We start from the raw sequence: 27,826 nt of genomic DNA, 5'->3' as shown, positions 1-27,826 counted from the left end.
AATGCATAGCTACATTTTTCTTCATCCCTCTTGCTCACTTTAAATGCAACTGCATAAAACAAATATGCTGAACATTCTTCTTCCATGTAAATATCATGCAAAGCATATTTGTTCTCGTATTTATGTGTGCAAATCGGCGTGTTTAATGGCACTGATACTCTTCGAAAGACTAAAATAAACTAACATGAAATGCAAATGAGACTGTGGTAACACGCTTGACAATTTTAAACCACACTTAAGTAAGCAGGAACATAGCAACCAACCCATATGTGCAACCTTATGCACTACCAACGAAGGAAAGGTAAGACTACCAACGAACAAAGGTAAAGAGAGTCAGGCGAGCAGACAGTTGTGAGTCGGTACTCACAACTTATACAAAGCCAAGTAATGCAGTAATGTGGCTTGCGGTTGCCTGTGTAAATAGTAAGAGCAACTATTATTGCGACTATTACGAATTCAACTGCAACAATATCATTTCAATCACAAAGCAATAAAGGCGAAACTCAACAAAATTGCAGTTGTTTTTTTCTGCACCAAAAGAAAATTCCACAAAAATGTTGCATTAATGCAGTGTTCCGTTGCTCGCAGCAACGCTAAGTGCAGTCAGACACATTTCGAATTGGAATAAGCTTAGACAGAATTAAATCCAACTGTAGCGGATTTTGTGTACGTCGCTATGCAGTTGAACCTCTGGCAACACTGCAAAAGACTGCATAATTTTTTCATTTTTCTATTTTTCCAATTCGAAAATGCATGCAACCGCCCTCTGTTGATTCCTATACAAAAGCACAACTAATACGCATACGATTTCACAAAAAATTTAACACAACAGATTTGATATTCAACAAAAAATACAAAAGAAACTCAATTCGCCATAAACTCCTCAACCAGCAAACTAAAAAAATCCGCAAAAACAAATAATACAAAGAATAGAAGTGGCTGTGGAGACGGCACTTTTTTATCATATTGTGCAACATACATTTTTGTTTAGCTTGTTTGTCTTATGCGAGAATCTTTAACCGAGTAAACAACTTTGATATTGTTTTTACAATGTCTAAAGTTCATGGGCTCATTGTGCAGTATAGCAATGAGCCCACTTCTTGGGACTTAAATGAAACCACCTGTCACAGCCAAAATCTTTCGAGCTACTTAGATTAAATTTAAAAACAATGTTTTTCTATTAAAATCTCTATTAATTTTATTGAATTAACTGCTAGTATATAGTATATATCTAGTATATACTTTATATATACTAGTATATATCTTGCTTTCGGCCGTTCGGTCGCTTAAATGAGTTATAGCTGGTTCAGTTTAGAAACTTAGTATTCTCAAATTTCAGGATCTCTGTTGGCAAAAGTTGATATTGATTTAGTTTTCGTACATTGCCTTCGTTTTTTATATGCAATCCTAATGAAATTTTTAGTTAAAATCCAAAGGTTATTTTGCTAAAAACACATTTTCAATAAAAAAACCAGTTATTTTAAAAGCCACCACAGAAAATAATAATAAATAATTTATTTAATTGAAATTTGACGGAAGAATGAACTCTTGTCTGTACACAATTGCAACTTAAATGCAAAACTTTCTACCACAAAATCCTATATTACAGCAATTCAGATATTTTTTAAAGCAAACTTCGATTTTTCTACACTTCACAAAATTCCCCAGAAAAATGCATGAAAATTTAACGCAACAAATAAGGGAAATTTAACAAAAGAAAAGCTAAAATTCAAAGTCACTGAAACGCAACTTAAGTCGATTTTCGCACTGTGCAATGCGCTCAGTACAATTCAAAAGGTTCACCTTAAATAAAGTAGATTAAAGCAGTAACAACACTCAAATAGAACACGAACACAAAGACACACACACACACGCTTGCTTACATATGCCACAAATGCCCTGTGAGAAATCACTTATATGCTACACAGCACCGAAGTCATGTATATGTGCTGTGCATGATTGTGTGCTGTGTTTGCAAGCGGGTGTCGCTCTATGAAACGAAATGGCGACACTTAACTCAACTTCAAGGAGCAGCTTTCACTGTGGCGCCCATCTATGATTGCAAATATGCTACGTATATATATGTTTCACAAACCAAAATGTGTAGAGAATATTATACAAGTGTAGCGCAGCATATATTACATGTACCTCTTGTGTACCCCTTTCCTGTTGGCATAAATATTTCATAGCATTAATTTTACAGCGAAATCCTCAAACGTGAACTTCTCAAGGTATTTTCAGCACAATTGCTCGCATAAATACATGTCAACATATATTCCATTACATACATACATACATACATACATACATACATATTTATGTACTTATATATATATATATATATATAGTCTTACATCAGTTTTTTCTCACATACGTATGAGTGTTCGTTTATATTAATGTAAATTTAAGCTGAGCTTGTGTGTGTGTGTGTGTGTGTGTGTGTGCATATGAAATCTACTCAAAAAGATTATTGTAAATATAACAATTGCATTTTCCAGCGAAAAGGATAATAACACTTCTAACAAAATTTTGTATGACATTTCAACTGACGTGTGCGCTTCTGTGCCGTTTGCTGCGCGGATTTGGTGAGGTGAACGCGGCATGGGATGCGGCGTGTGTAATCCTTAAGTTAATTTTCAATTACATTTTATGTTTAATGAAAAGACTTATTTGCGCTGCGCTATTCGTGCATTTGGGGAACGTTTCGCTTTAGATTAGACTAGCGCACATTCACCTGTGAACACGAAGCAATTTGCTGGAGCCAAAAAAGGGAAGCTATGAAATCCTTTCTCACAGGACGTAAAGCACTAAGGGAGGCAATAATGTAAATAATATTTGTTAAAATAATGCGCTTAAGTAAGGTGTTAAAGTTCATAATTATGTGCGCACTTTTATCAAATAAAATGGAATCCTTTTAATTAATAATATTTATAAAAACTTAATCATTTTAGAGCTTAAGCCAGGGCTTAAAACATTAGTCGTGATTATTAATTTTTACATATAGGAAGTTTTAGTTATTTCAGTTTAATTTTAAAGTAGTATTGGAAAAGCTATTTACGATAATTCTGATTATATGATTACGAATACGATTATATGTACAACTATATCATTATTCGTGATGAATATAGTTATTTTCAACTATTGTTTTTAAATTAAAAATCAAATATTTTAAAATTTTAAAAGATCTATAAACTTCTCTTTCGGTGTATTACTATAAACAAGGTCCATTTTATTACGAGACGTTGTGTTAGAAAATTATGCAACTTCTTATGCCATTTAAATTTTATTTATCTTTCGAAATTTTGATACATTGTTCTTATCTACAAACTATATTTTTGATAGCTTATAGTTATATATGTGTATTAAATCAAAAATCGCCTTCCATGACACACTGATATTTATTTGTGATAGGTTGCAAATACCGACAGTTACAGTCTGAGACTTTAACCCACTAAAATCACTCATTAGAAATGAATGGAGAAGATTGCCAATACCGACCCTGAGGACTAGTTTGGCTTTTGAAGCCAAATTGGGTTCTGAAAACTGATTATTGTCGTGTTCTTTTAACAAAACTAGTTAAGCTTAAACAAATTACAAACTAGTTTTTCAAGGTATTAATAATATGATTAAGAGTAATCAGAAATATATAAAAATAACTTAACCTATAAGTACAACGCAATGTAAGAAACTTATTTATGTACACTTGAAATCGATTTCTCTAGTATCATCGAATGTTTTCCTAACAACTTAAAAAATTTTTTAACGCCTTATGTCATACTTAATGATCAGGGCTATCCAAAGTACGGCCCGAGGGCCGCATGTAGTTTCTGTAATTTGTATTGACCCGCCACCGCACCTGGTCTAGACAGTCCTATTATAGATAATTATCATATTTACTGGTGGATATAAATTATTAAAGATAGAAATGTTTAAGTTCTCAATTCAACCTAACATCGTTTTTATATTCTTAATAATATTGCTGAAATATTTCCGAAAAGTTTGTTTTGGAGTGTTTTCGTACTTAGGGCACACGTTTTCCGCCTCATGAAATCGCTTTCACTGCATAAATAAATTGTTTAAATCCTTTGAGCACGGAAACAAATTCACTTTTTAAAGACTTTTATTTGTGTAAATATTCGCAACTGATTTTCCGCTTTTTTCTGTCCATTCAAGCAGTCAACAATCCACTCAGCCCACCATCCATCAATCCAACCGTCCTTGTAGGCGATAATAAAGCGCGTCGCCCACATAAACACTGACGCCACAGTTATTTCAACACATATGTATGTAAAGAAGTTGGCATTTAAAAGCGATCGGTGACGCGGGGGACGGTGCGCTTCACGAAATCGTGTTAATTTTTCACACTTGAAAAATGTTGTGTAAATTGGAATTTGATTGAAAACTGCTTTCTACCGAATCGTGCTTTCCGTGAAAAGCATAGAGTTCCACAAAATACTCGCACACATCCTCTACGAACTGCGGACGCCTCTACAAAGTCTCAAACTTACACACGCGTTTATATATTTATTTACTCCAGAGACGAATAACGAAAAGGATATGCAGTTAAAGAAAATACTGGAACAAAAATCGTAAGCATTATGTCTGTATATATAGATAAATATTGTATTTATATATGTGGATGCGTCGCATGAATATATAAAAGTATTTGCTATACAACAAAGAAAATTGTTGCTACTTCCAGCAAAAACGATTTCTATTCTTTTTCCAGACTTGCCTTTCTTGCCCATTTTTCTCTGGCATATTTCGACGTATTTCTTCCTTGAAATTCTATTGTAGCTGAACAGAATTGACAGTTGGGATTTGAATGAAACGATTTGCATTATTTATGATTTATTTGCTTTACGATTGTATGAGATTGTATGATTTTTTCTTCAGTGTATTCGATTCGCACTCGTTACTGTATAACGAGTACACTTATAGCCGGAACATAGTGTTTGCGCTCTATATGAATGTCAATACCTGGTGCGATGTGCGTCTTAAGTATTTGACAAGTGACAGTTCGGTTCGCAAGGAAAGGTATTTATGTATTTGGTAGGTGAGTAGATTTCCGAACAGGAGGGTTTAAAGGGTTTCATGGATGTATTTTTGTTTGGACACATTTGTGCTATGAAATACGTGAATATTGTGAACTCGCAAATTTTTTGAAGCACTCTCAGAAAATACTCGAAAATTACATTGATTTTATATTGGCATTGTTAAAATTATACCTTTGACAGCTTTTAAGGATTTGTAAGTAATTTTATGTTCTTTATACTTTATATAAAGAGGAGAAATTGGGCGGAAAGGAATACAGAAATAATTTCTACACTTCATACTGCCACGTATAAAAATTTATTTTTAATTTATTATAATTTTAATAAAAAATAAAAAGAATATTTTTATGTAAAGACAAAAGGTTATATAAATATGTACATATAAAAATTGTTCGTATAAAAAATACATATATACATATTTTCTTTGCATTTTTCTCTTCATAAATAAGGTGGAAAAACTTAAAACCGAATTCAATATTTAAATTTATTTGCAAGTACACATTATTGTATTTAATTAATTTAATTAATTACAATATTTTTAGTGATGATGTTTGCATTATTCTTCTAATCTTCTAGGATATAAAGTTGAAGATGTACTTTGATCTGAAACCTAACAAAGTATTACCACTTAGATTTTTCAACCAATAGTAGCTATTTTCATCGAGGCTATATCATCCAGCCTGATTCCATTGGGTTTATCAGCTTTAAAGTTCCGAGTATCAATATAGGAATTTCAAATAAATTTATTTATTATTTCTTGCTTTTCGCTTGAATAAGCTGTGATAGCCACCAATATCGTCTGGTTTGAAATAAGTCATTTAGCTTTGAACTTATATTCACTAAAAGGTTGAATTAATAACAACTAGTTTTGTTCATACCTTTATATATTAATCTGTGATTTTTGAACCAACCGTTATTTATTTTTCACTCTTGTCCACAAACATTTTTAGAACTACTATTATTTTATCAGTTTCTTTTTTTAATTTTTGAAAATGTTTTTATTTAAAAACCGCAAAATTCTTTTAGCAGCAACTATAAAAAGCGATTTTATAAACTAAACCAAAACCAATATAGCCGTGCATTAAATATTCTGATTCTAAAACAGCAAAAAGTTGGCCATAAAAATCTGAGCCCACAAGATGACTCCTTTGCAAATATTAGCCGCAAGTTAAATTTTGCATATTTCATAAATTAGTAGATTTATTTTTTAGTTATGAGCTCCCGTGGCTTTACATATATAAAAATCAGCATTCGAACTCGAAAATATTTTGTTAAAGTTTAACACAATCGCAAGGACATTAAACATGAAAAAAGGACAATGGAAAAAGGCTTGCAATGAAAAAAAAATAAGTCCGCGGTGCATTTCATTATTTTTCATAAATAAAAGTTTGGCATGCAAAACTACAAAATAAAAACAAAAATTCTTTTAAATGCGGTTTTGACTTCTGTAGCGGAAAATTATAAAAAATTAAATAGAAAAACTGGCCCTTTTGACCATTCAAACCGAAAATGCTAAAAACGGCGTATGTGAATGGAAACATTTTATGCTCCAGCGGCAGAACACTTTGTGAACGAAGGAATGATTTTCGCGGATTTGGGATATTTAAATGCAAACAAAAACATGTTTTTTAATTATTTTGTTGTTTACTTACCAATTAAATAAAATCGTTTTAAATATAAATGAACTGAAAAAATATTTAATTCTTGCATTCATTACACTAACTCAACAGAGTCCCAAAGCAGCACACAAGCGCAGGAATACCAACCCAAGTGCCCCCAAAATCATGCTACGAATTTGGTTTTTACCGTTTTCCCGTATTTCCGCTGACTGTAATTTCCTTGCATCGAGGGAAACGCAGTCAAATACTTAATTACATGTTTTAAATATTTACAAAATTTAATTTTATACATTTACATACCATCAAATGTCAAATTAGCAAGTAAATTGAAATGTTTAAATGTGAAATTGTTTAAGTGAGGCAAAAGCAAAAACATTCATTCGTACACAAGCGCAATTAATGAGGTGCGAAGCATAAGAAGTGACTCAAAAATAAGCAAAAAATTGAAAATAAGTTTAAAAAAATATTTATTTAAAATTGTCAGCTTTTAAATTCATGTAAATTGGTAAGTATACGTACCTATATCTGAGTGAAAGTGATGAAAACAACTGCAGAAACAAATGCATGAATCGCATAAAATATGAAAATTTTAATAAATTTTGTCTTGCTTTGACTCACTCAACCTGGGTGTGATGTTTTTGATCTGGTATCCATCACAACCTCCTTGAGTGAGCGATAGCAGGGTAGAATATCCGCGAAATATGCACAGAATCCAAACGAATGAAAATGAATAAGAACTTTAGTTATGAAAAAAAAACACACACACACAGACAACTGCCAACAGAACTGTCACTGTTAAGAACTTTTTGCCGTCACTCGCTTAATAATATTATTTGCATTATTTCGTTTGGTGTTCCAGTCGCTCCCTAGTCTGGTGCCGTTCGGTTTGTCTACTTCAATTTACTTTCTTGTACTTGAAGTTGTTGACAAACTTATTTGGTTCCGCCAGGTACGTACCCAAGCAGATATAAGCAATTTTTTTTAAACTAACAAAGTTAAGAAAATGTTTGCCAAAGCAAAAGGTTTCCCTTTTAATGCGTCAAAGTTATTCACTTAAGAAATTCCCATAAAATTTATTTACATTTTTCTGCTTCTTCAAATTTTTTTTGTTTTTGTTAAATATTTTTTTGTTTTTTTGTTGTATCTTCAATGCTATTAAGACAAGCAAAATATTGTTTCAAGTCTTCTTGAGTAAATTTTGTTATGTTAATATTTTGTTTTTTTTTTGTGTTTTTTTGATATTGTTTTGTAGTCAGAAAACATGTTTTAGATTTATAAGATAACATTTGATTTAAAAAAAGATGATGTTTTTATTTACAATTTGAATTGAATTTTAATTTCACAGCATAAACTCAAGTGATCTAAGAATTTTAAAAATTTGGATGTGATGCACGCTTATCTTGAAAAGTTACTAAAACTGATAGGCAGCCAAAGTTAAATTTTAAATACATCTTGAAATATATATTAATTGGATAGAATCTTTCGGAGGCGATAATAAGCATACAAAAAGATTATCTAATAATCATATTTCAATACAACACAACAAAACCTGGGTGACTTTTGTGCCCCTACTCTACCACTAATACAATGGCCTAACAACCGTAAATTGGTCTTTAAAGAGCGATGCAAGACTTTAAATATTATTTATCAGACAGCTGAAATAGTATCCATTTGTGTACTACAAATCTATTAAGCGACTCTCATTTATTGTGCATGAAAATTAATAGGTAAATAATTAGGACTATGTAGTCAATTACCAGAGTAATCGGTTAAAATATAGACTAATCAGTATTTGCCAGTAAAGTAACATTCGTCTCACTAAAGAGTTGTAATGGAACTCAAAACAACAGTTATCTTACTTACGCCCTTTTCATATTCATACTGTAATTTCGATTTAAATTCCCCTAAAAATGGCAGTGATTTTCAATTGCTTTTGTTTTATTTACTTTTACAAAATCAAATTTGAATTTGAATAGAAATTATACAAACTTATACCACTGTACCCCTATCTTCGCATAGCTTTATTGCTGATAGTGATAAGCCTAATAAAAGTGCTAATTTTAATTTTATAATGCAATTTGCGAAAATCATTTATGTCTAACCAAGTTTAGACGCTTCACTACACACACAACCAAAACTACACTTTCAACTGTTCTCTGATACAATCTAATACACACACCAACCGTCGTACTCACTTCTTGCGCAGAGCCATGGGCTTTGCTTCCAAAATAATTTGACACATTCAATTTTCTTACACATGAAACCAAAAGCAAGTTAACAAATAACAGGAATACATGCAGTCAGAGCAGCACACATACACATATTCGTATACACTGACTCATATGCGAGTGGAGGCATACACTCACACATGTACATGAGATCGCTAATATTTAATTTCCCCCATAAAATTTTAAGTAAAATTACATTTGAAAGTTAAATGTTGAAAGTTCTTAGAAATTTGTGTCGTCTTGCTGTCATCTTGCGCTATAGTCAGCATTGTTGCTTATATATGTTGTTATGTTTTTATTTTCAATCTGGTAATAACATCATTGTATCAACAAATAAAAAACAATTTTATGAGAGAAAAAAAACTGTACAGTAAGTCTTAAGACCGGTATCAGTACCTTGGATTTTGAGAATATGTATATGAGTTTTTAATGTCATTTTTCTATAATAATACTATGCTTGAAATATCATATCGTTACTTTATGGTAGGTTGAACTGCTAGTTTTTGACGGATGATAAATTTTAACCTGAGCTGACGTTGTTTCATTGGGTTCAATTCTCTCATCAATAAATCATTTCGTTTAGGCCTAGGTATACAAGGTATACATTAAAAACAAATTTATTATTAAATTTCAAAAAAAATATTTTTGTTTTAATTTTTAATGGTTTTTAAACGTCAATAACCTTGATTGGCTGATGTCACAATTTTATACACATGTTGTTGTAATATAAAAACTTATTTATAAATGTATTTGATGTCTGCTTTAATATTCTTAATTATTGTTTATATTGTAACGCTCGATTCATTGCGTTCGATATGCTGAATGTAGCGTAAAATTCATTTGTCGTTATTGAGGGTTCTTCATTCGTTCCAAACATTATCGTCGTCGTTCTTCGCTTTGGTTAGCTGTTAATAATGATTATGAGTTTTGTTTACTCATGTGGTTTCCATTTTGATTATTTATTAATAATAACGAAATTTCCTTTCCAACTAGCGCCCCGCACTTTCCCTTATAGACTGCCATTATTATGCCTAAATACATATGAACCATAAAACGCGTGTTTTAATACACTTTTTGTATTCATACTTAAGTGCCTTAATGCTCCCAGCTACACATTCCTCGTCAGTGTGGGTTCAAGTGTACGGTTGTGTTGGAGTTTTGTAGCATTTTGCTAACAATTTGTTTTTAGTATCTATAAAACGCCTCTTCTTCATTTTGGAACATTTACTGCTGTGACAGAAATAATTTTATTATCAAAATGAGCTTTTCAGAAAACAAAGAAAGAATTAATTTTTATATATCAGCACATAATTATTACGTAAACAAGAAAAAGTCCTGCTATGAAGCCTGAAATGAAATGTTTTACATACACTTACACACATACACGATATGAAGGCATACAGCAATCGCATTTACAACGCCATATCGCTTGGCCTGCAATATATGCGTGAGTCATATTTTATCTACTCAAAGATAAAATTACTTATTGTTCCATTAAACATAATAAGGACATATGTCCTTAATACAAGTCCATACATAGCTGTAAAAAGGTCCTTCCTAATCCCTTAACTTAGACTTTACGTGCCCAAATACGCTGCAAAATTGTAAATAAAATTAGCACAAAATTTGCTTATTAAATTTGCTTTTGTCGTTATTTTGCCTATAATACTCCCACAGAGTTTATCCTTCTCCTCCCACTTCACTCTTGTCAGTGTAAGCCTTTCAATTTTAACATGTTATTTGCAATCATGCAAGGATTTCGCCACTGCTCTCTACTAACCTATTTTCCTATTGGTTGTATTCCTCAACCCGAACACAACCAATTTATTTCAATATTCATGCAAATAATGTCAACCGAAATGTGTAAAATAAGTTCGTTCAAGTGACATTATCCTTTCATTGTGCACATATTTTATTGTTCCATGGTAAAAAAGGATGTATTTTCCTTTCCTTATCAGTGTAATAATGAAATAAAATATAAAAATAACTGTTCGTTATTTTATGTTCCTCAAATGCCAATGCCACACAATCAAAATTTTCACTTGAAATCTTATTAAAGTGAAACTTTTTGAAATAACACTGAAAATTTAATAGAAAATTTGCTGATGAGACCACTCGAAAGGGATAACGAGTAAACTGCTTAAGGAAATACATTTTGTTGCGGAAAAAACTGAATTCACAAAATTCGATTTTCTAATGAAACTGAAAATTATTTTATTTTATTATTTCATACTTTTTTACCTTTGGGGTTAGCATTTGTTTGTTAATAAGATCCTGATTATAGACCACGTACCTTTCGGGCTTCAAAAGAAATTCAATTATCGGCAAAAAGAAGTTACTATTCCTTTAGTTACAGTAACTAAGAGGCTTTTGTGAAAAAAAATAACTTTTTAACTTTAAGTGAAATTTTAAAAACACTAATGAGTGTACTTTTGCCTTTTCACCTTTCTTCTAAGTACCTACTTTACTTTTTGGAAAAAACTTTAAGCACACTTCAGTTGATAAATAAAATTTAGAAGAATTGAATAATTGAAAACAGAAATTTGTTAAAAAGTATATATCATTTGGTCAATCCACATCAGAGTGGAAATATTTTTTTAAATGCCTTTAAATTTATAATTTAACAGTAAGTAAAACAAGCGAGCATGTAGATTAATTTCCACCGTGGATTGAAAATTAATTTAAATAGTTTGGTAGATAGATAACATTTAATGGAACATACTATGAGGAATCCAAGAACACTTACAAATAGCTAATTGAACCTTCTAGGGACATATACAATTTTCTAATCCATTTCTAAGTACTTATTTGGAATCACAATGCTATTAGCACAGGCTTCCCGTGTTGAGGTGTGAACATAAAATTACGATCAAATATAAAATCGATATTGAAAAAAAATCACAAATTATTATTTGGAATCTAACCGATGTGAACAGGCTTGTAAATTAACTGTTCAAATTAAATGTTTTTACTGAAATTCGTTGTGGAAATCGTCCACTTTTTAATGTTAGCAGCCTTTACATATTACTTTAGCATTGATAAAAATATTGACAGTGGTATATAATAATAAAATTAAATAAAATGTTCTAAATAAATGTATGAAATAACATATATAGGGTACTAGGAGGATGGATTATCGACCCTAAGCAAATAGTTTCAAGTGACCATTTTGACATTAGAACTTATCAAATCGTGGGTAGAAGCAATTTTAAAAAAGGTTAGTCAGTTGTTTAAAGGTAACCCAGATGGATACATGAAGAAAGTGATTTTGATGATCTAAAAGAAATAGTCAGCACTCTTTACAGCCACGAATTAGAAACTTGTCATTGTACACTCATCATTGTACATAGTTCACATTTTTCTCTTTGCATTCAAACACATAAAATTAAATATAGAATAATTGATTTGTTCATCGCTAATTATTGGAATAAAAAAATCTTTTAACTTTTACTACGCATTTTTCCTTTATTCGAAATCTAAATTTAATAATTAAAAGTTATTCAATTATCAAAATACCTTTTTTTAATCCTACACTATTTGAACAATGATTGGCTTTTTTTCCTCCACCACTTAAATTTGTTTCTAATTCTCATTCACTTAAGTTGAGTCTGCAGTTTATTTTCATTATGTCAATGGCAAAACTTTTTTAATCGCAGCGCCGATGTAATGCACTGAGCAAAAAAGTGGATAAAGTAGTTTTCTACCACAAAATGTCATTTCGTAAGTAAATATCAAGAGAGACAGAATATTCTAAAATATTTTAAGAAAATGGTAAAAATTGCTGTCAACATGACAAAGCTCAGTTCGAATGTAAAAAAGTTTGCTCGGTATTACACGCATTACAGTTTTTTGAGGCAGTTCAGTGTTGGAAAATGCAAATAAAAACTATAAACAAAGTTGCAACAAACTTCGCTATTTTATCATAGACTTCTTGACTGCCTTTAGGTTTTGCGTTTCAATTTCTTGTGTGAATTAAAAAGTTCAAATAAAAAAGAAGCAAAACCTTTTTCCAGACATTTGAGTTTTAATCACAAGTTGCACGCAGGAAGAGTCAAACTAGTTGGTTGTTTAGAAATATATACATAATGAGTTATAAACAAATATCAGGCTACAAATAAATCTTAGGAAAACCCGTTAATTATTAGTTCGAAATATCTATTTTTAGTTTAGCATATTGCCTTTACAGTGTTTAGAAAAAATGCCACATTTTGTATAAATTCATTATATTTTAATATATATTCCTTATAATCTATATCTATGCAAAACAAATCAATACTATTACATGTTGTCTATTTTTTTCTTGTTTTTTTTTTCTTTAACCATATACCAGTCCTTCCTTTTGATATTCCATTCTTTTTTTAGTCACCTTAACTAACAAATAATAATCATTAAACTGTCGTATATATTATATATTTGTATTTCACCTTGTAGTGGAAACATTAACTAACTTTTTTTTGCCCCAACTGCATACGAGTTGACTTTTTAAGAAACATAACATAATATAAAACTAACTTAGCACAACGTTTTTATTACATAAACTTCCTTAGACACCCACTAACATACATAATTCCATTCCATAACTATTTTCCACTTATCTTTAAAAACCAATAAACACCAAAGAAAATCTAAATTTATGCGAAAATTGTGATTCGCATAAATTTGAAGAATAGTAGAAACCTCAATGAAGAAACCTATTTTGTCTTACCTTTGAACTTAAACTTCGTGAAGGCTGACTATAAACCACAAGCATCCAATCTCCCATAAGAAACAAGTAAAATGGCAAGAGCAGAGAAAAATATTAAAAGCAAACTCATGAAAAGAGTCGTGAAGATATCAGACGGACGACGGACGATGGAACAAATGACAAAATAGGACAGAAATGCGTCTGATTTCAATCCAAAAACTAATCTGCTAAGTTAGTTATTGGAATTGAATTACAAAAAGATTAAGTTTCACTTTACCTGTTTTAATATGCAAGTGTGTAAAGCAGCTACCCCTGCACTCCCACCACGCCACACTAACTACTAATTTAATCTGCAGACGCACACGAAGTCACTTTGACTTTGTATGGAAAAGTTGTAGCAAAAAGTTTTGCGGAGCTGACATGAGGCGAACTCCGTGCAAGGATATGTGTAACCAGACGGGGGTTAAGCTGTTTTTAATAGTGCGATGGGCTGAATGTGTGCTGTGTCTGTTTTAAAATTACATTTTTCGCTTAAAGTTGTTTATTTGTTCACATTTGTGTTCTGTGCATATTAGAACGACTGTCGCTCTGTCAGCCTATATCTCTGAAAATACTCTTCCCAGGCTAACTTCTTATAACAACATACTAATGCTTTCAACTGGTACCAGGTAAATGTGACTTGTTCGTTTAAGATTGTAGCTCAGTTCTTTGAAATTCGCTAGACCCTGTTTCTATTCTTGTTTCTGTTGATGTTATTGGTATTGTGTTCGTTTTAAGTGCACCCGCTTTGTTCTAAACCAGAAAACAAACACAATGAAAAGGCTCACTCTCATTCACTTTTTATGCAAATTAGTTACTTTTGTGGGTTTCAGCACTACTTTTACCAAAACTTTTGCCTTTACTGTGGCCATATTTTAGTATTTCCTCCATCTTTGTTTCACCGCAAAAGCAACAGCAACGCAATAGCATAACTGACAACAGAGCAGCAAACATGTAAGCAACAACAGCTTGTTTCCTTTAGTGTCCTTTTGATTTCAACACATTTTACCTTTTACCTTGGTTTTTGCCTTTGTATTGTTCACATGCTTTGCAGTTTCCTCTTTTTTAGTGCTTGCCATCCTCTGCCCTTCTCTGGCTCACTAATGTATAGTTAAGTTCTCAGCCATTGAAATATTTTTCACTTGTGGCCAATCCTTTATGGTTTTTTGCCTTGAAATATTATTTTGTATTCATACCCACAAATCAGCGGTGCTCGCTGGTTCCTGCCCGGACTCGACCAAGTGACACCGATGTTTAAGGCCTTGTTTCTTTTGTTTTATAATTTTATTTTTTTAATTCAAATGATAAGTTCTATTTCATTCTTTTCTGGTCCCTTATTTACTACCTTCTTTTTTGGGTACACCTATAATTACACAGGTTTCAAACTCTCATTTTTTGGAATTTGTGTATTACTTGAAAGAATTATGAGTGAGAATTTTGATATTCTAGTTTTTCCCTTGAAGTTGACAACTGATTTCGTTTATTATTTTAACACAATGAAAAAGCCCTGTATTGACTTTACTGAAAACCCCCAAAATTAGTACATTAATTATAGTAAAATGATTTCTTAAAATAATACACGCAAGAATATACAGAAAATGTGAAACGGTAATGGGACGCACACAATTTGGGTTTAGAGATGCTATGGGAACTCAAGAAGCTATATTCTACAACCCCAATAAATAAATTGGAGGCTTTCGAAATGTGGTGTTATTGCCGTCTATTGAAAATACCTTGGGCTGATAGAATTACCAATGAATAAGTGCTCAGAAGAATGCAACAAGAAAGAAAACTGCTAAATATCATGAAAATAGAAATATAGCATACTTGGGACACATAATACGTGCACCCAAATGCAAGGTATTGCTACTTATAGTTCAAGGCCGTATAGAACATCGCAAAGGTGATGCGTGGAAACAACTCTCATGGTTAACGAATATCCGCACCTGTACAGGACTTCAAACTATTGAGGCATTGGTACACTCTGCGCGATCAAGTGACCAAGATCAAAAGACTACACAGCGGTAGTAGTTTAATGAAAAATTATAAAGTTGAGTGTTAAAAATTAAATGTTGCCTTTTATGACTAGTTATAAGTGGTATTAAAAAAATTTGTAGTATTGAAGATTTAATTGAAAATCTCAAAGTGAGTATAGCCGGTCTAAGAAGAGGAATTATAGTTAAATCCTTAAGCGTTTTTTAAGTGCGTAAATAATAAGTATTTATTCATCACTCCTCTTGAGGGCAGGTCACAGCATTTCATATTCTTTGAATAACATGAAAGTCATATTCGGCTAATACGAATACTTAGATTTGCACCAAATATTTTAAATAATCTAAACTCGTATTAATGTATGTATGTTAGATAAATCTGCATCAAATCGTCCATATATTGAAACAATTTAAACAGTCCAAGCGATACAGATGTATAAAATTCTGTTTTATGTTCATTACTAATTAATTTTAGAGTTTACATAAATTATAATTCTAATATATATAAGCTTACAATCTGATTTTTTATATGTAAAAATTCGGAATATAAGAACAAATGTCTTTTGTTTTTGAATTAAAATAGCAATATTGCTTTTCAAACAACTTTAATTTAATAGTTCGCTCCAGAGCTGATATTTTAGAGGTTTTCTAAATATCTTTCTAAATATAAACTTTGATTTAAAGTTTTCTAAATATCTTTCTAAATATAAACTTTGATTTAAAGTTTAAAATCAGTTGCTGTAATAATAAAATTACTACCGTTAGTATATACAAAATTTTACTAGATCAGTGACATTTCAGCACTTAAAACTGAATTTTATGGGACACCCAGTTGGTAATAATTTGAAGTACTTGAAGATGTCTAAACCGTTAAAGAAAACCACGTTGGCAAAGTGGTTATTTTATCTCTTAATCGGATCGCCATCAATTCCTTTGTGGTTACAATTTCGGAAAGTTTCGAAAGTCTTACCGACCCACTGCTTTACCGATTGTCTGTTTAAAACAGTGATTTCCATGATCAATATTCAGAGCCTACATATACTTTAACTATACCCGCCACTGTCTTTACGCTTTAAAACTTCTCATGCTTTAACAAATTAAATAGTTTGTTGGACTTTAGGAGCAAAGTTTAAAAAAGCTTTCATTTACCATATAAAGCATTTTTTTACAAAATTATACTGAAATATGTGTTATGAAATCCTTTTTTACCTTAAAAGTGTTCACTATTTACTCCTAGCAGACCGTTTCTTCAACTGCAACGTTTCTATCATCTAAATCAAAACAAACTTTTAATTACAAAAAAATACGGCAGTTAAGTTAAATAAATAAAGTTAAGCATATAACACAAATAGTAATCGCTGTAGGATAATGAGTAAGAGGACATTTTGAGAAATTACAGTATGATAGTGCATTCTTAATGCACCACTAGTACTCCTGCTGTCCGTATGCTAGGGAATAAGCGCATAATAATTTAAATGCTCTACGCCAGCAGATACCCTCGAGTGAAGATGAATGGAATTCAAGATGCATAATAACATGAATTGGAAATGGGTCATAGTGGTGGTTAAAGGTAAAGCGATTTTGGTGTGAAGCTAAAGGTTATTTAAGCGTCAGTAGTTCAAGTAGTAAAATACGTGCTTCTGCACCAGCTGCCGAGGATCTGCAAGTGTACGAAAATTAAATTCTTGCGTGGAATCAAATGAAGTTGTTGCAGTTAATTTGTGATTGAAGGATTTAAGAGGTAATGTTGTGTTGGTACTCTTATTATTGTTGCTGCTTGAATGCTGTGCAAAGTCGCGATTTGCAGAGCAGCAGTCACTGCAGTGGCCAGGCAGCAATAGTAATTGGCAAAAACAAATAGACTAGGTCATTGCTAGACATGCGGATGGTTGAGCGGAAGGATGCAAAGACCTTAATATTGTCAGGGCTAAGCAAATAAGTAAACAGTGCAAAACGTTGCAATTGAGCACGTTCAACAGAAATGAACTGCAGATGTACGCCACGAAAACGATACCAATTTAAACCAACACTGCAAACGGTTGGCTTAAGTTAACGTACATAGCAAAGATAATAGCATATGTTAACACAAGCATACAAACAGAAGAGTCAACAAACAAACAGTCGTGCAAACAGACAGACAAAACAGCAAACGGATGGAATTGGTCTGTGTAAATAGACATGAGCAAAGATTTTTGGCAGAATATGACTGAGTGTCATTGCAATTGTTGCTAACGAATCAGTGCAATTGTTGTTGCGACTGTTTTTACGGCTCCAGCTACTGCTGGAGCTGGAGCTGGAGCTGTTGATAATGATGTTACAGCAAAGCTCAAATATCGCAATGTTAATGTGCACACAGCCAATTGGACAAGCAAACAGTACCATGCAATGTGAGGAGGAAATGACGACAAGTACACTGGCATGAGTCAACTGCTGATAATACCTTGTGAAAACTTTATCACTTTCCTTTGGATAGTGAGTACTCAACTTACTGAAACTCATTTCATACCCATCCTCGAAAATTATTTTGTATGTACTTCCTTGCTTTGTGTCATTACTGTTGCTGCTATTCAAATATAGCATTACTAGTTGAACGCCTTTCTAATTATCCTTTGTATACCTAAAGTAGCTAATTTGCAATTCTTGTTACTATAAAATTGTCACATTGAACTGAAAATGGAAACACGGGCAAAGTTTACTAACCTGATATATTGATTGTTTTAATACTAAGAAAAATCGTTGGGAATCTTTGTCTACAAGTCCTGGCAAGTGCACTCAAAAACATTGTTACTGCTATTTTAAATGATATAAAACTTTCCATAACTTTTTTGAACTGAATAAACTACCTAAATATGTAAAAACGAATAAAATTTAAATTAACTTAAGTAATGCAACATCCTTTCCATTTTTCATTTCAGTTTGGTGAATCAAACGATGACTGATGCAGGTCAAGTGCGCTCCGTGCTAACACAAGCATTGAGGGTGTGGGAACGAAATTCAAAATTGACATTTCGAGAGGTCTACAGCGATCAGGCGGATATACAAGTACTCTTTGCCCGGTAAGTGTTACGTTCAAGCAAACCACACAAACGTTCATTAAATTTCGTCATAAATTTGCATAAAATGCATAAATTCAAGTGAATTGTGGATTAATAAAAATGAAGGAACTTTATTTGGCACCTTGAAATTTTGCACGACTACGACAACTGCAAACTAGCACCAGTGGTAGCTGTTCTCACCTTCAATTGGTGTTATTATCTTTTCAGGTTTGTCTTTTATTAGCCAATGCATCACTGGCTTATTGTTCCACCGAAAGTGTATATAAAACAATTTCAGAGATGTTCTCTAAACCAGTTTTATTCGCGTTCACTATATAACACCAGTACCTGCAATGCTTTCTCATCATATACATTCATTATTGTAAGCTCTTAGCTACTTTCTTCAGTTTAGAATTTTATCATTAACCTTTTACAGTTTCGTAGAAGTAAATTGTTTACGATCACAACTAAACTTGCCATCAAGTCTTTTACGAGCTCTCATATGAAAATCACAGTTAAGAAGATATTCAAGAATGCATTTTATATCTATGAGAAAATAAATTTCCTTTTAACTTTATGAATAAAATATGCCTGCTTCAAGGGTGCGCTGTGGTAATACTATAGCCATTAACTATAATGTCTTTCTTTGCACTAATTTGATGCTGTGGTTTAGCTTATTGGTTTAAAGGAGTTATGAATATACTAAAGATACATTCAAGTCTTAATGAAATTATAATTGTTGACATTTTAGGCAAAGTCTTGAAATAAAGTAACAACTTTTTTCCTTGATTGATTTAGAGCTGATTGTCTTTTAATTTCAGTTAAATAATGATTACATAGCTAAGATAGTGTGTGAGTGTGAGTGTGAGTATTGCTTATAATTCACTCTTAGTTCACGTGTTTTCATTACATTACACTACTATTGTGCTTACTTACTTACTTAAATTATATATGTTTTTTGTTACTATTGTGAATATCTCTCAAGCGAGAAATCATCCCATTGATATATGAATACACACGAATTAATCTTTCCATAGGGTCAAGTGCCCTAGTTTTATGTGTCTGTGGTAAATTTCTTTCATCATCAATCAATTAGTCCTTGTTATCAAAAGAACAATCAGGCTATGAATAGAACGCAAGTTTCTTTGATAGTCTTCCTTGATTGTTAAAATGGTACCAGTAAACTAGACACAAGTAATTATTATCAATACCTGTACTATGTATTTAGACTAAACTGAAGATCTTGACTTTAAAATTACTTATACACTATCCCAAAGTTTAAAAGCATAGCTGTTATATAGACCTGGTAAACTTGACCATATCTAAGAATGTCAAGAATTCTCCCATGACACTTAAAACGGATAATTATATTTAAATTATTCACCTAAGTGTTCTATATGGCTTTTTCACCAGATATTGCTAAGCAAAAACCTTTATAATTTATTATTATCTAGAAACAAATATTTTTACTTGTTGTTACTTTTTTCTTGGCGAGAGTGACGCGTTCTTACTTCAATAAATTTAGTAAAAATTTTGTTCTTATCTTTTCTTTGCTATTCGAATCCGTCTAATATTTTTATTCTTGTTTACTATACTACAAAAATAATGAAGTAAAAACCACAAAAATTCATTAGTTTCAATAAAATACACTATGAGCAAAAAAAAAGGTTTTATTAAAGGCAAATTATTACAATAATTTTTTTTATTTTTTTATTTAATTTGACGATCTTTGGCGTCTATTTTATTGAACAGATTTTAATTCTCTAATTACAGAGGTGATCATGGGGATGGTTATAAATTTGATGGCCCTGGGCATGTATTGGCACACGCTTTCTATCCCGGCGTAGGGCGTGGCGGTGATGCTCATTTCGATGATGACGAAGATTGGGTATTTGGCGCCAACGATAACCAGCAGGGTAAGTAGAAGCAAAAAGGGGAGCCAGATTGCTACATTTGTATTATGTTTCTTGCTGTTGTTGATACTGTTGTTGTTATTATTTATACTAAGACCAACAATACGGCAACGTTCGCCAATTCAAAACAAAGCGTATTAAAAACCAATCAATAAATCGCCAAGCAGTGCCAAAGTAATTACAACATCTTAGCATGCAATCATTTGTAAGCATCAAAGCAACAAAGGCACCAACAACAACAACCAGAATGACAGCAACAACAAAACTGTTGCGAAAACATAAAATGGCAATGAAATGAAATAGAAAAAAAAAAAAAAATGAATCAGAAAATCCAGCACTTTTTTCGAGGAGGCATGAAGCGGGAGTGGCAGCAGTAATGCTTATTGTCAGTGTGAAAATGATAAATTACAATTTCTATGCCACAGAGAGGCCAACAACAACAAAAATTGTTTTATTGCAGATGTGTGACGTTGCATATGGGAAAGAGGAGAAAGAGCCCGACCAAAAAATCCATATAGAATCCAATAAAAAAGCATATATTACGACAGAAAAAATGACTGTTGTTGTTATTGTTGTTGCAGTTCTAGAATCCTCAATATCACTCTCACCTTTAATACATACATACATACATACATATATATATATCAGTTTAAAATGTCTTGTTAAAATGACGGGTGTCTTCGCGAAGTTCACAGCTCACTTATATATACTCCAACCTGTTTTAAAGCGCAGTTCCACACTTAATTTCATTAGAAAAAGTTTTTTGAACTAAATAAAATAAACGTGAATTGATATCAATTATTCCACCAGATAAATAAGAAATTAGTGCCATTTCTCAAATATGTAAATTGATTTGTCTTGAAAAAAAAAATTATTTTTTGAATATCAATAGATTACATTAAATGTGAAAGATTCGACGAAGATCCTTTATAATATCAGCAGAATATTGACTTGTCATACTACGCTCTACCTAAAACAGGCGTCGTTTCGCAAATCCAAGACAAGCCGAAGAACTCATTTGAATCAAAAACTGTTGACTATTGTCAATTGACAGTCACTAGCGTTTTAACTGAAGACGCTGTTCAACCATCGACTTAAATTGTAATGTGTTTGACTCTGTTTTCGTGACATAATTCCAAATTTATATGATATCATCAATTTCTTTATCAACAACTCGACGCTTTTCTGTGGTAGCTGCCGAACTGCCCTAACATACCTAATCGCAATACTTGTTCAGCAAGTTGTATAAAGGTCTTCTAAGCGTGCGATCAATCCACAACCACTTATTTTCTGGTTACATATGTTGCTTGCAGTTGGTTGGTCAGATTCCCCAAGTACTCATTAGAAGCCCTCTCAGCCTTGTGTATTTTAAGAATACGATGCCAACAGTTGTTAATGAAGACTTGTAGGAGAGGCCTTTTACATTTTACACGCGTAAAATAGTACAGATTAAAGTAAGTTGTACAGTTTAAGTTGTTCTAAGAATTATTTGTCAGATTCGCCAGGTATTCAAAAGCAGATCAAAAACAGCTCTTGCATTTCTTAAGCGTGCTAGTACACCATTAGCTGCACCACTTTTATGCATTTAAATGCTGTCGAGATCGACTATAAATAGTTAACATTTATTGTTGGCTCCATAGGTGAATCGTTGATCCCGATGGCCGTATAACATTATAGCCAATTTTTAAAACTTTGATCTTTTCCGACATTTAAACTCAACGTACATAACCTTTATGATATTGAGTACTTCAATAGACAAACTTCATCTTTGAATGAATTACCATAGATACCTTCTATCGAAACTGTCAAATTCTTTTTTAGAATCTAAAATTTGCCGAACTAGAATTGTAACTGTGTTACAACTGAGTTCTAATTTGTTTTGTCTGCAAACATCATAATATCTTATCCGAAAAAAGAAACTGTATTTCTTTTTTCTTCTCTATTTTTAAAAATATAACTTATGGGAATCTACCATATCAAATCGTGTAAAATATGTAAATTTAGTCAGTAGTGCGCTGATATCTATTCTATATAGCTATGAAATGATATCACATGCATCATTGTTTGATTGTACTTATATTTGAAACGATACGCCAATCATATTTTGAACACTTAAGTCGCCATAAATACTTAACAAATCATAAGTGGTGGAACGCAGTGTTATGTTATGGAATGTATCCAAAACAAGAAGAAGCTGAAAATGGACTTAGGAAAAATTGTCAACATTTCTTTTTTTAACTATTTGCCAATATTTAAGCCAATCGTAAAAATAAACACGAAAAAGTGGAAAACCATTTCGGCACTTACTTTTCATACCGCTCCACTCTTCTCTATTATCCACGCCTACAAGCAAAACTATTTGTGGCTTTTATATGGCTTCTGATTATTAAGACGCCTGTTAAATAAACATTAATTAATTTCTGCTTTTTTTCTCCTTTTTATTTTTATTTTACTATAGTTTGTATGGTTTTCAGCCAAAATTTCTTCGGCTTTTGATTTTTCTTCAATTTCGCTTAAATAAACAAGTATATTACGTTTGTATTATTTTCGGGGATTTCCATTTTTATCCATTTTTCCATGGTATATCGACACAAACTTAAACTAAAAATTAAAAATTGTGGTCGAGCACTTTTAACCGTCTTCATGGGCAATTTTGCTTTCAACCAGATTTGTCAACCGTTCAATCGCGGGGAGTTTGATAAATGGAGACAAGAAACCCCATGAGAAAAATTGAGTGATTCATACCCAGCCAGTAGAATTTAGATACAAACAGATGTAGCTGACCATTTGCTATACTGAAGGTAGTACTTAGCGAAAAGAAAGCTTGAATGATGAAAAATTGTGTTCTGATTTAACAGAAATAATGGAGTACGATTAACAAGCTAAATCTTATGCTGCCATTTTCCATGTGATTAGTTAATCATGTGGTATGCAGTGATCAGATAGCTCTTAAGAGAAGGTCTAAATATGAAAATTAAAGTTTGGATTTAATGGGACAATAACATAAGTACGTACTTTCAGTAACTGGGTCTAATTTCTAATAATTGTTTAAAAAATATGTGCTTGAGACTCCAAACGTTTTTATTCACAATTTAGCAATACAATAGTTGCAAATGTCAGTATAATATTATTATTTTAAAAATACTGAAATTATTTTCCTTTTATGATAGGTTTAAAAGCGATTTAAAAAATTTTAGCAAATGAAAATAAACTAAATTAAATTTCATTAAATTATTCTATTGTGGACAAATCGAAGGTTTAAAGACTAACTGAAAAAAGTATTATTGAGGAAGTACTATTCAGTACTTTTTTATTTTATTAAACACGTACCATTTAACATATTTTATTTTAAGTAATTTAACTATTTTATTCAAGTAATCCTTTTTTATTGTTGATTAAGTATTATTACACTCTCGTATTGACTTACAGTAGAACATCTTTGCTTTAATAAATATTAAAATCTTTTAAATACAATCACTGCAATCCCTTTGAGAAATCACAGTTTTATTATTCAAGTCCTTCTAGGTAGTCATCTTCACGTAATAAGAGCATGGTGTGTCCATTTTCAATCTGACAAAAACTTCAACTAAAAAATTAAAATTATTTGGACGTAAATTTAATTATGGTAACCAATCGACCAATTTGAACGTACGAAAATAACAATTAATTGTATTAGCGTTAGCACACAAAGCAGCATATGCGTTTAACTGCCTAAAAATATGCAACATGAAATATGCCCATCTACTTTAACTAAATCAGTTCAAGTAAATCATTTTCACCTTTGCTGCCAAATTTTATCTAATTTTGTTGCTGTGGAAAGCACAATGGCAACTAAAATTATAATTATAGATATACAAAGTGCATTTGTGGCTTTGAAAGCACATTCAATGATTCCCGGCTCAGTGCAACTTGCTCAGTCCGACCGCATCAATGTAATCGACCCACGACCCTTGCAAAGCCGCCAACTGAAATGGATTTCGCATTCGTTGCCACATAATTTTATTAATTTGCTAAAATGGTTAATTTGCTACGAAAATGTGGCGAATGAAGTACGCTTCGCTGGCAACAGGCTGCCGATACCGTGCCGCCACCACTACCGCTGCTACTGCTCATGGTCGATCGTTATTGCCGGGTCCCCTATAGCAGCCAGTTGACTAAAAGTTTAGAATTGAGGATTAGACGCACATTTGAACTCGATTTTGTTGTGGATGTGCATGGTAAAAGTGCTGCAGTTGCTCGAAACGGATTTATTTATTGGCGGTTTGCAAAATAATTTTAAATTATTTATGAATATTACGAATTTGCCTCTGAAAACTTCACTAAATTCACATTTATTATAAAATGGCTCGAATATTTGTGCAACAGAATTAAAAATGCATCATTAAAATTGATTATGAATAATTAAAGCAAATTAGACTTGACCCGAACAAAAAGAGTTACTATCATCCAAAGGGATTTCGGTGATGCGAATTTAAGCTTTAAATTAACGAAATTTTAATCTGAAAAATCTGTCTACTCAAGCCATTTAAACTATTGAATTAATATATATAAAATGTTTTTATCAGTTTTTAAACAATATTTTTTGTTCATACATATTACTGAATAATTACTGAATTGGATAATGACATATTACTGAACTAAAAATGACCCACTACTCTTTTCGGATTTGTCGAATTCATATTCGTAAACTTAATATGCACCTGATAACAGATCACGTATTTTTAATTACTATAATTGTTCAATTATTTCTATTTAGATTGGATACGGGTTTTTCAATTTAAAATGATCATGAAGAGGCTCTCCACAAAAATTTCTTGTAGAAAGCTTCTCTCATTTCTTTTTGCTGCTTTTAACTAGCATCTCTCTCTACTATATGTTTTTAATGCTGCTTACTGGCATTGTAGCTGTTATTTATTTGAGTCTTGTAATAATGAAGATTTAATTCCTAATTATTTATTTAAATTTTTGTTTCATTATCTCATTATATGGAGTTGAGAATTTAAAATTGTCAATTGTTTTTTAAAATAATCTATTATGTTGCCACTTATGCAATTGAATAAGTACCAATATTCAAAAAAATGACATTAAATAGTCCCTGCTTTAATGATTAATAGCTGCAGTTTTCCTATTTATCATATAAAAATATGTACCGATTGATAAAGTAACAATAAAAGTTACTATATCCAAGTATTATAAAATTACTTGGTTTAAAAGTTCATTAAATTATAAGATTTAACTTGTATAAGTCAGATTTCTTATGCTAGAATATAAATCTTACCCCTGTTTGGATGCGTGAATATGGAACAACTGAAGAGAATAAAATGCAATATTCATAATTGTTCTACCATCTCGAAACTAAAACTGATTAATATCTTTGAATTCTTAATTTTTCAATTTAAAAACTGAAGCGCAAATCCCTACTTTTCTCAATCATTTACAGGCTATTCCTTCCTTCATCTTCTGTGAACTATTAATTAGGTGGTTCTGTATCCAATCTCCACTGCATTCCACTGAATTTAAGTCCTAAAACCATTAAAGGTCTTGCATTTTTGAAAATCATATTAGATCATACAAAAGCTAGCTTCTGCAGTCATATGCAGTTGCTTCAACTTGTTTCTTCGAACTACATTTTTGTAAAGTGCACGATGAAGTGCATTTCCATTTCATCGCAACGATACACCGGATGGACTTGAGCTAATTTTGCGAGTAGTTCCATTCCAGTTAAATCAAACATGTGCCACTGCTGCCACAAATAAATTTGAAACATGTCAGAACAGTTTCAGTAATTTCGAATATCGAATAAACGTATTATTAAACGCACTCTATGACTTACATGTTGGAAATTTACGCCCCACCAAGTGCCAAAATGAAAAGCAATGCCATAGAGTTTCTGCCGTAGTGTTCAAATGATTTGTTGCCACCTCAAATGTTTGGTATCATTTACAATTTCGTTACCTAATTAGTTACCATATTGGAAGTGTAACTACCACTTCAACTGCAACTGCAACTGCAACTGTGATGCATGTGGGCTTGTCGGTCACTGCATGAGTTGCACTTCTTAATGGATTGATTGAGTGCATTGCTGTGTTATGGCTTGATTGGAAAATATTAGATTACAGTTGTAATGCCTTGGCATTGCGATTCGATTGCGAAATTTCATGCTATGTACACTGTAAAGAAAAGTGCATCGAACTGGGAATCATTTGCAAAGAGTTAGATATGATTCAGAATATTCCATTTTGCAAGGTTAAACTGTGATTAAATTGCTGCATTAGTATCAATTTTCATACAAATTGAGAAAGATATTTTGAACAAAATTTATATTGAGTGTTGTTTTTTTCATTTAAACTTTTTCTATTTGCAGGAACAAATTTTATGGGTGTAGCAGTACATGAGTTTGGTCATTCGCTTGGTCTAGGCCATTCATCTGATGAGAAAGCAATTATGAATCCTTGGTATCATGGCTATGAAAATGAAATTACTTTACCGGATGATGATCGTATTGCTATACAGGAGCTATATGGATCTAAAGAGAAGACGTGGGGACCATTTAAGCCACAACGTCCAAGAGTACCGCCAACTACTACCACCACCACCACATCAACAACAATGCGCACATTAATCTACTACCCTGACCGCAGATATCCTGAACACCCACGTTATCCACATAATCCACATTATCCCTATGGCGATCCCAACGATCCCAGACGTCATCATCATCATTATAATCGCAATCGTGAACCACTAACTACTACTACCACTACCACATATAGACCACGTACATACCCTCCTCCACGTCCACCCAAACCAACACAAAAGCGTACTTATGCCACAGCCAAGCCAAGAAAATTAAAGCCAGATAGTTGCACGACTCACTACGATGCCATATCAATGATAAGAAGAGAACTCTTCATATTTCGTGGACAGGTAAGATAAATACTTAATACTTTTTTCTTGAATTGTGGATGAAGTACTCTGTTAGTAAAGTGATATTAGTTTTATCTTCATGGTTACCTTACACTTCTTAAAAAATAATATTGAAATCGACTGTATTTTTTATTCAATTTTAGTTTCTATGGCGCATTGGCGATCGTGGTTTATATTCTGGTTATCCCACCGAAACACGCCGTCTCTGGTCGTTGCTACCTGAAAACTTTACGAAAATTGATGCCGTCTATGAAAATCATGAACGTAAAATTGTTTTTTTCATAGGTAAGCAATTTATCTTCTTTACACATATCAGCATTATAGCATTTTATTTAC

At 32.1% G+C, this 27,826-nt stretch overlaps 1 protein-coding gene across 1 annotated transcript in view; it reads left to right on the top strand.

Annotated features, from left to right (window-relative positions):
* LOC119685884 (matrix metalloproteinase-2) overlaps positions 1-27,826 on the top strand; it is a 151,554-nt gene that overhangs the window by 122,374 nt on the left and 1,354 nt on the right. Inside the window, exons 2-5 of the mRNA XM_038100283.1 lie at positions 18,531-18,671; positions 20,424-20,566; positions 26,928-27,490; positions 27,634-27,775. Of these exons, the coding sequence (XP_037956211.1) occupies positions 18,547-18,671; positions 20,424-20,566; positions 26,928-27,490; positions 27,634-27,775 (973 nt within the window). The 5' untranslated portion in view covers positions 18,531-18,546. The remainder of the gene's footprint in view (positions 1-18,530; positions 18,672-20,423; positions 20,567-26,927; positions 27,491-27,633; positions 27,776-27,826) is intronic.

Source organism: Teleopsis dalmanni, chromosome 2, assembly GCF_002237135.1.
Source record: "Teleopsis dalmanni isolate 2A chromosome 2, ASM223713v2, whole genome shotgun sequence".
NCBI classification, from domain to species: domain Eukaryota; kingdom Metazoa; phylum Arthropoda; class Insecta; order Diptera; family Diopsidae; genus Teleopsis; species Teleopsis dalmanni.
This window is presented reverse-complemented; position numbering and strand designations above follow the sequence as displayed.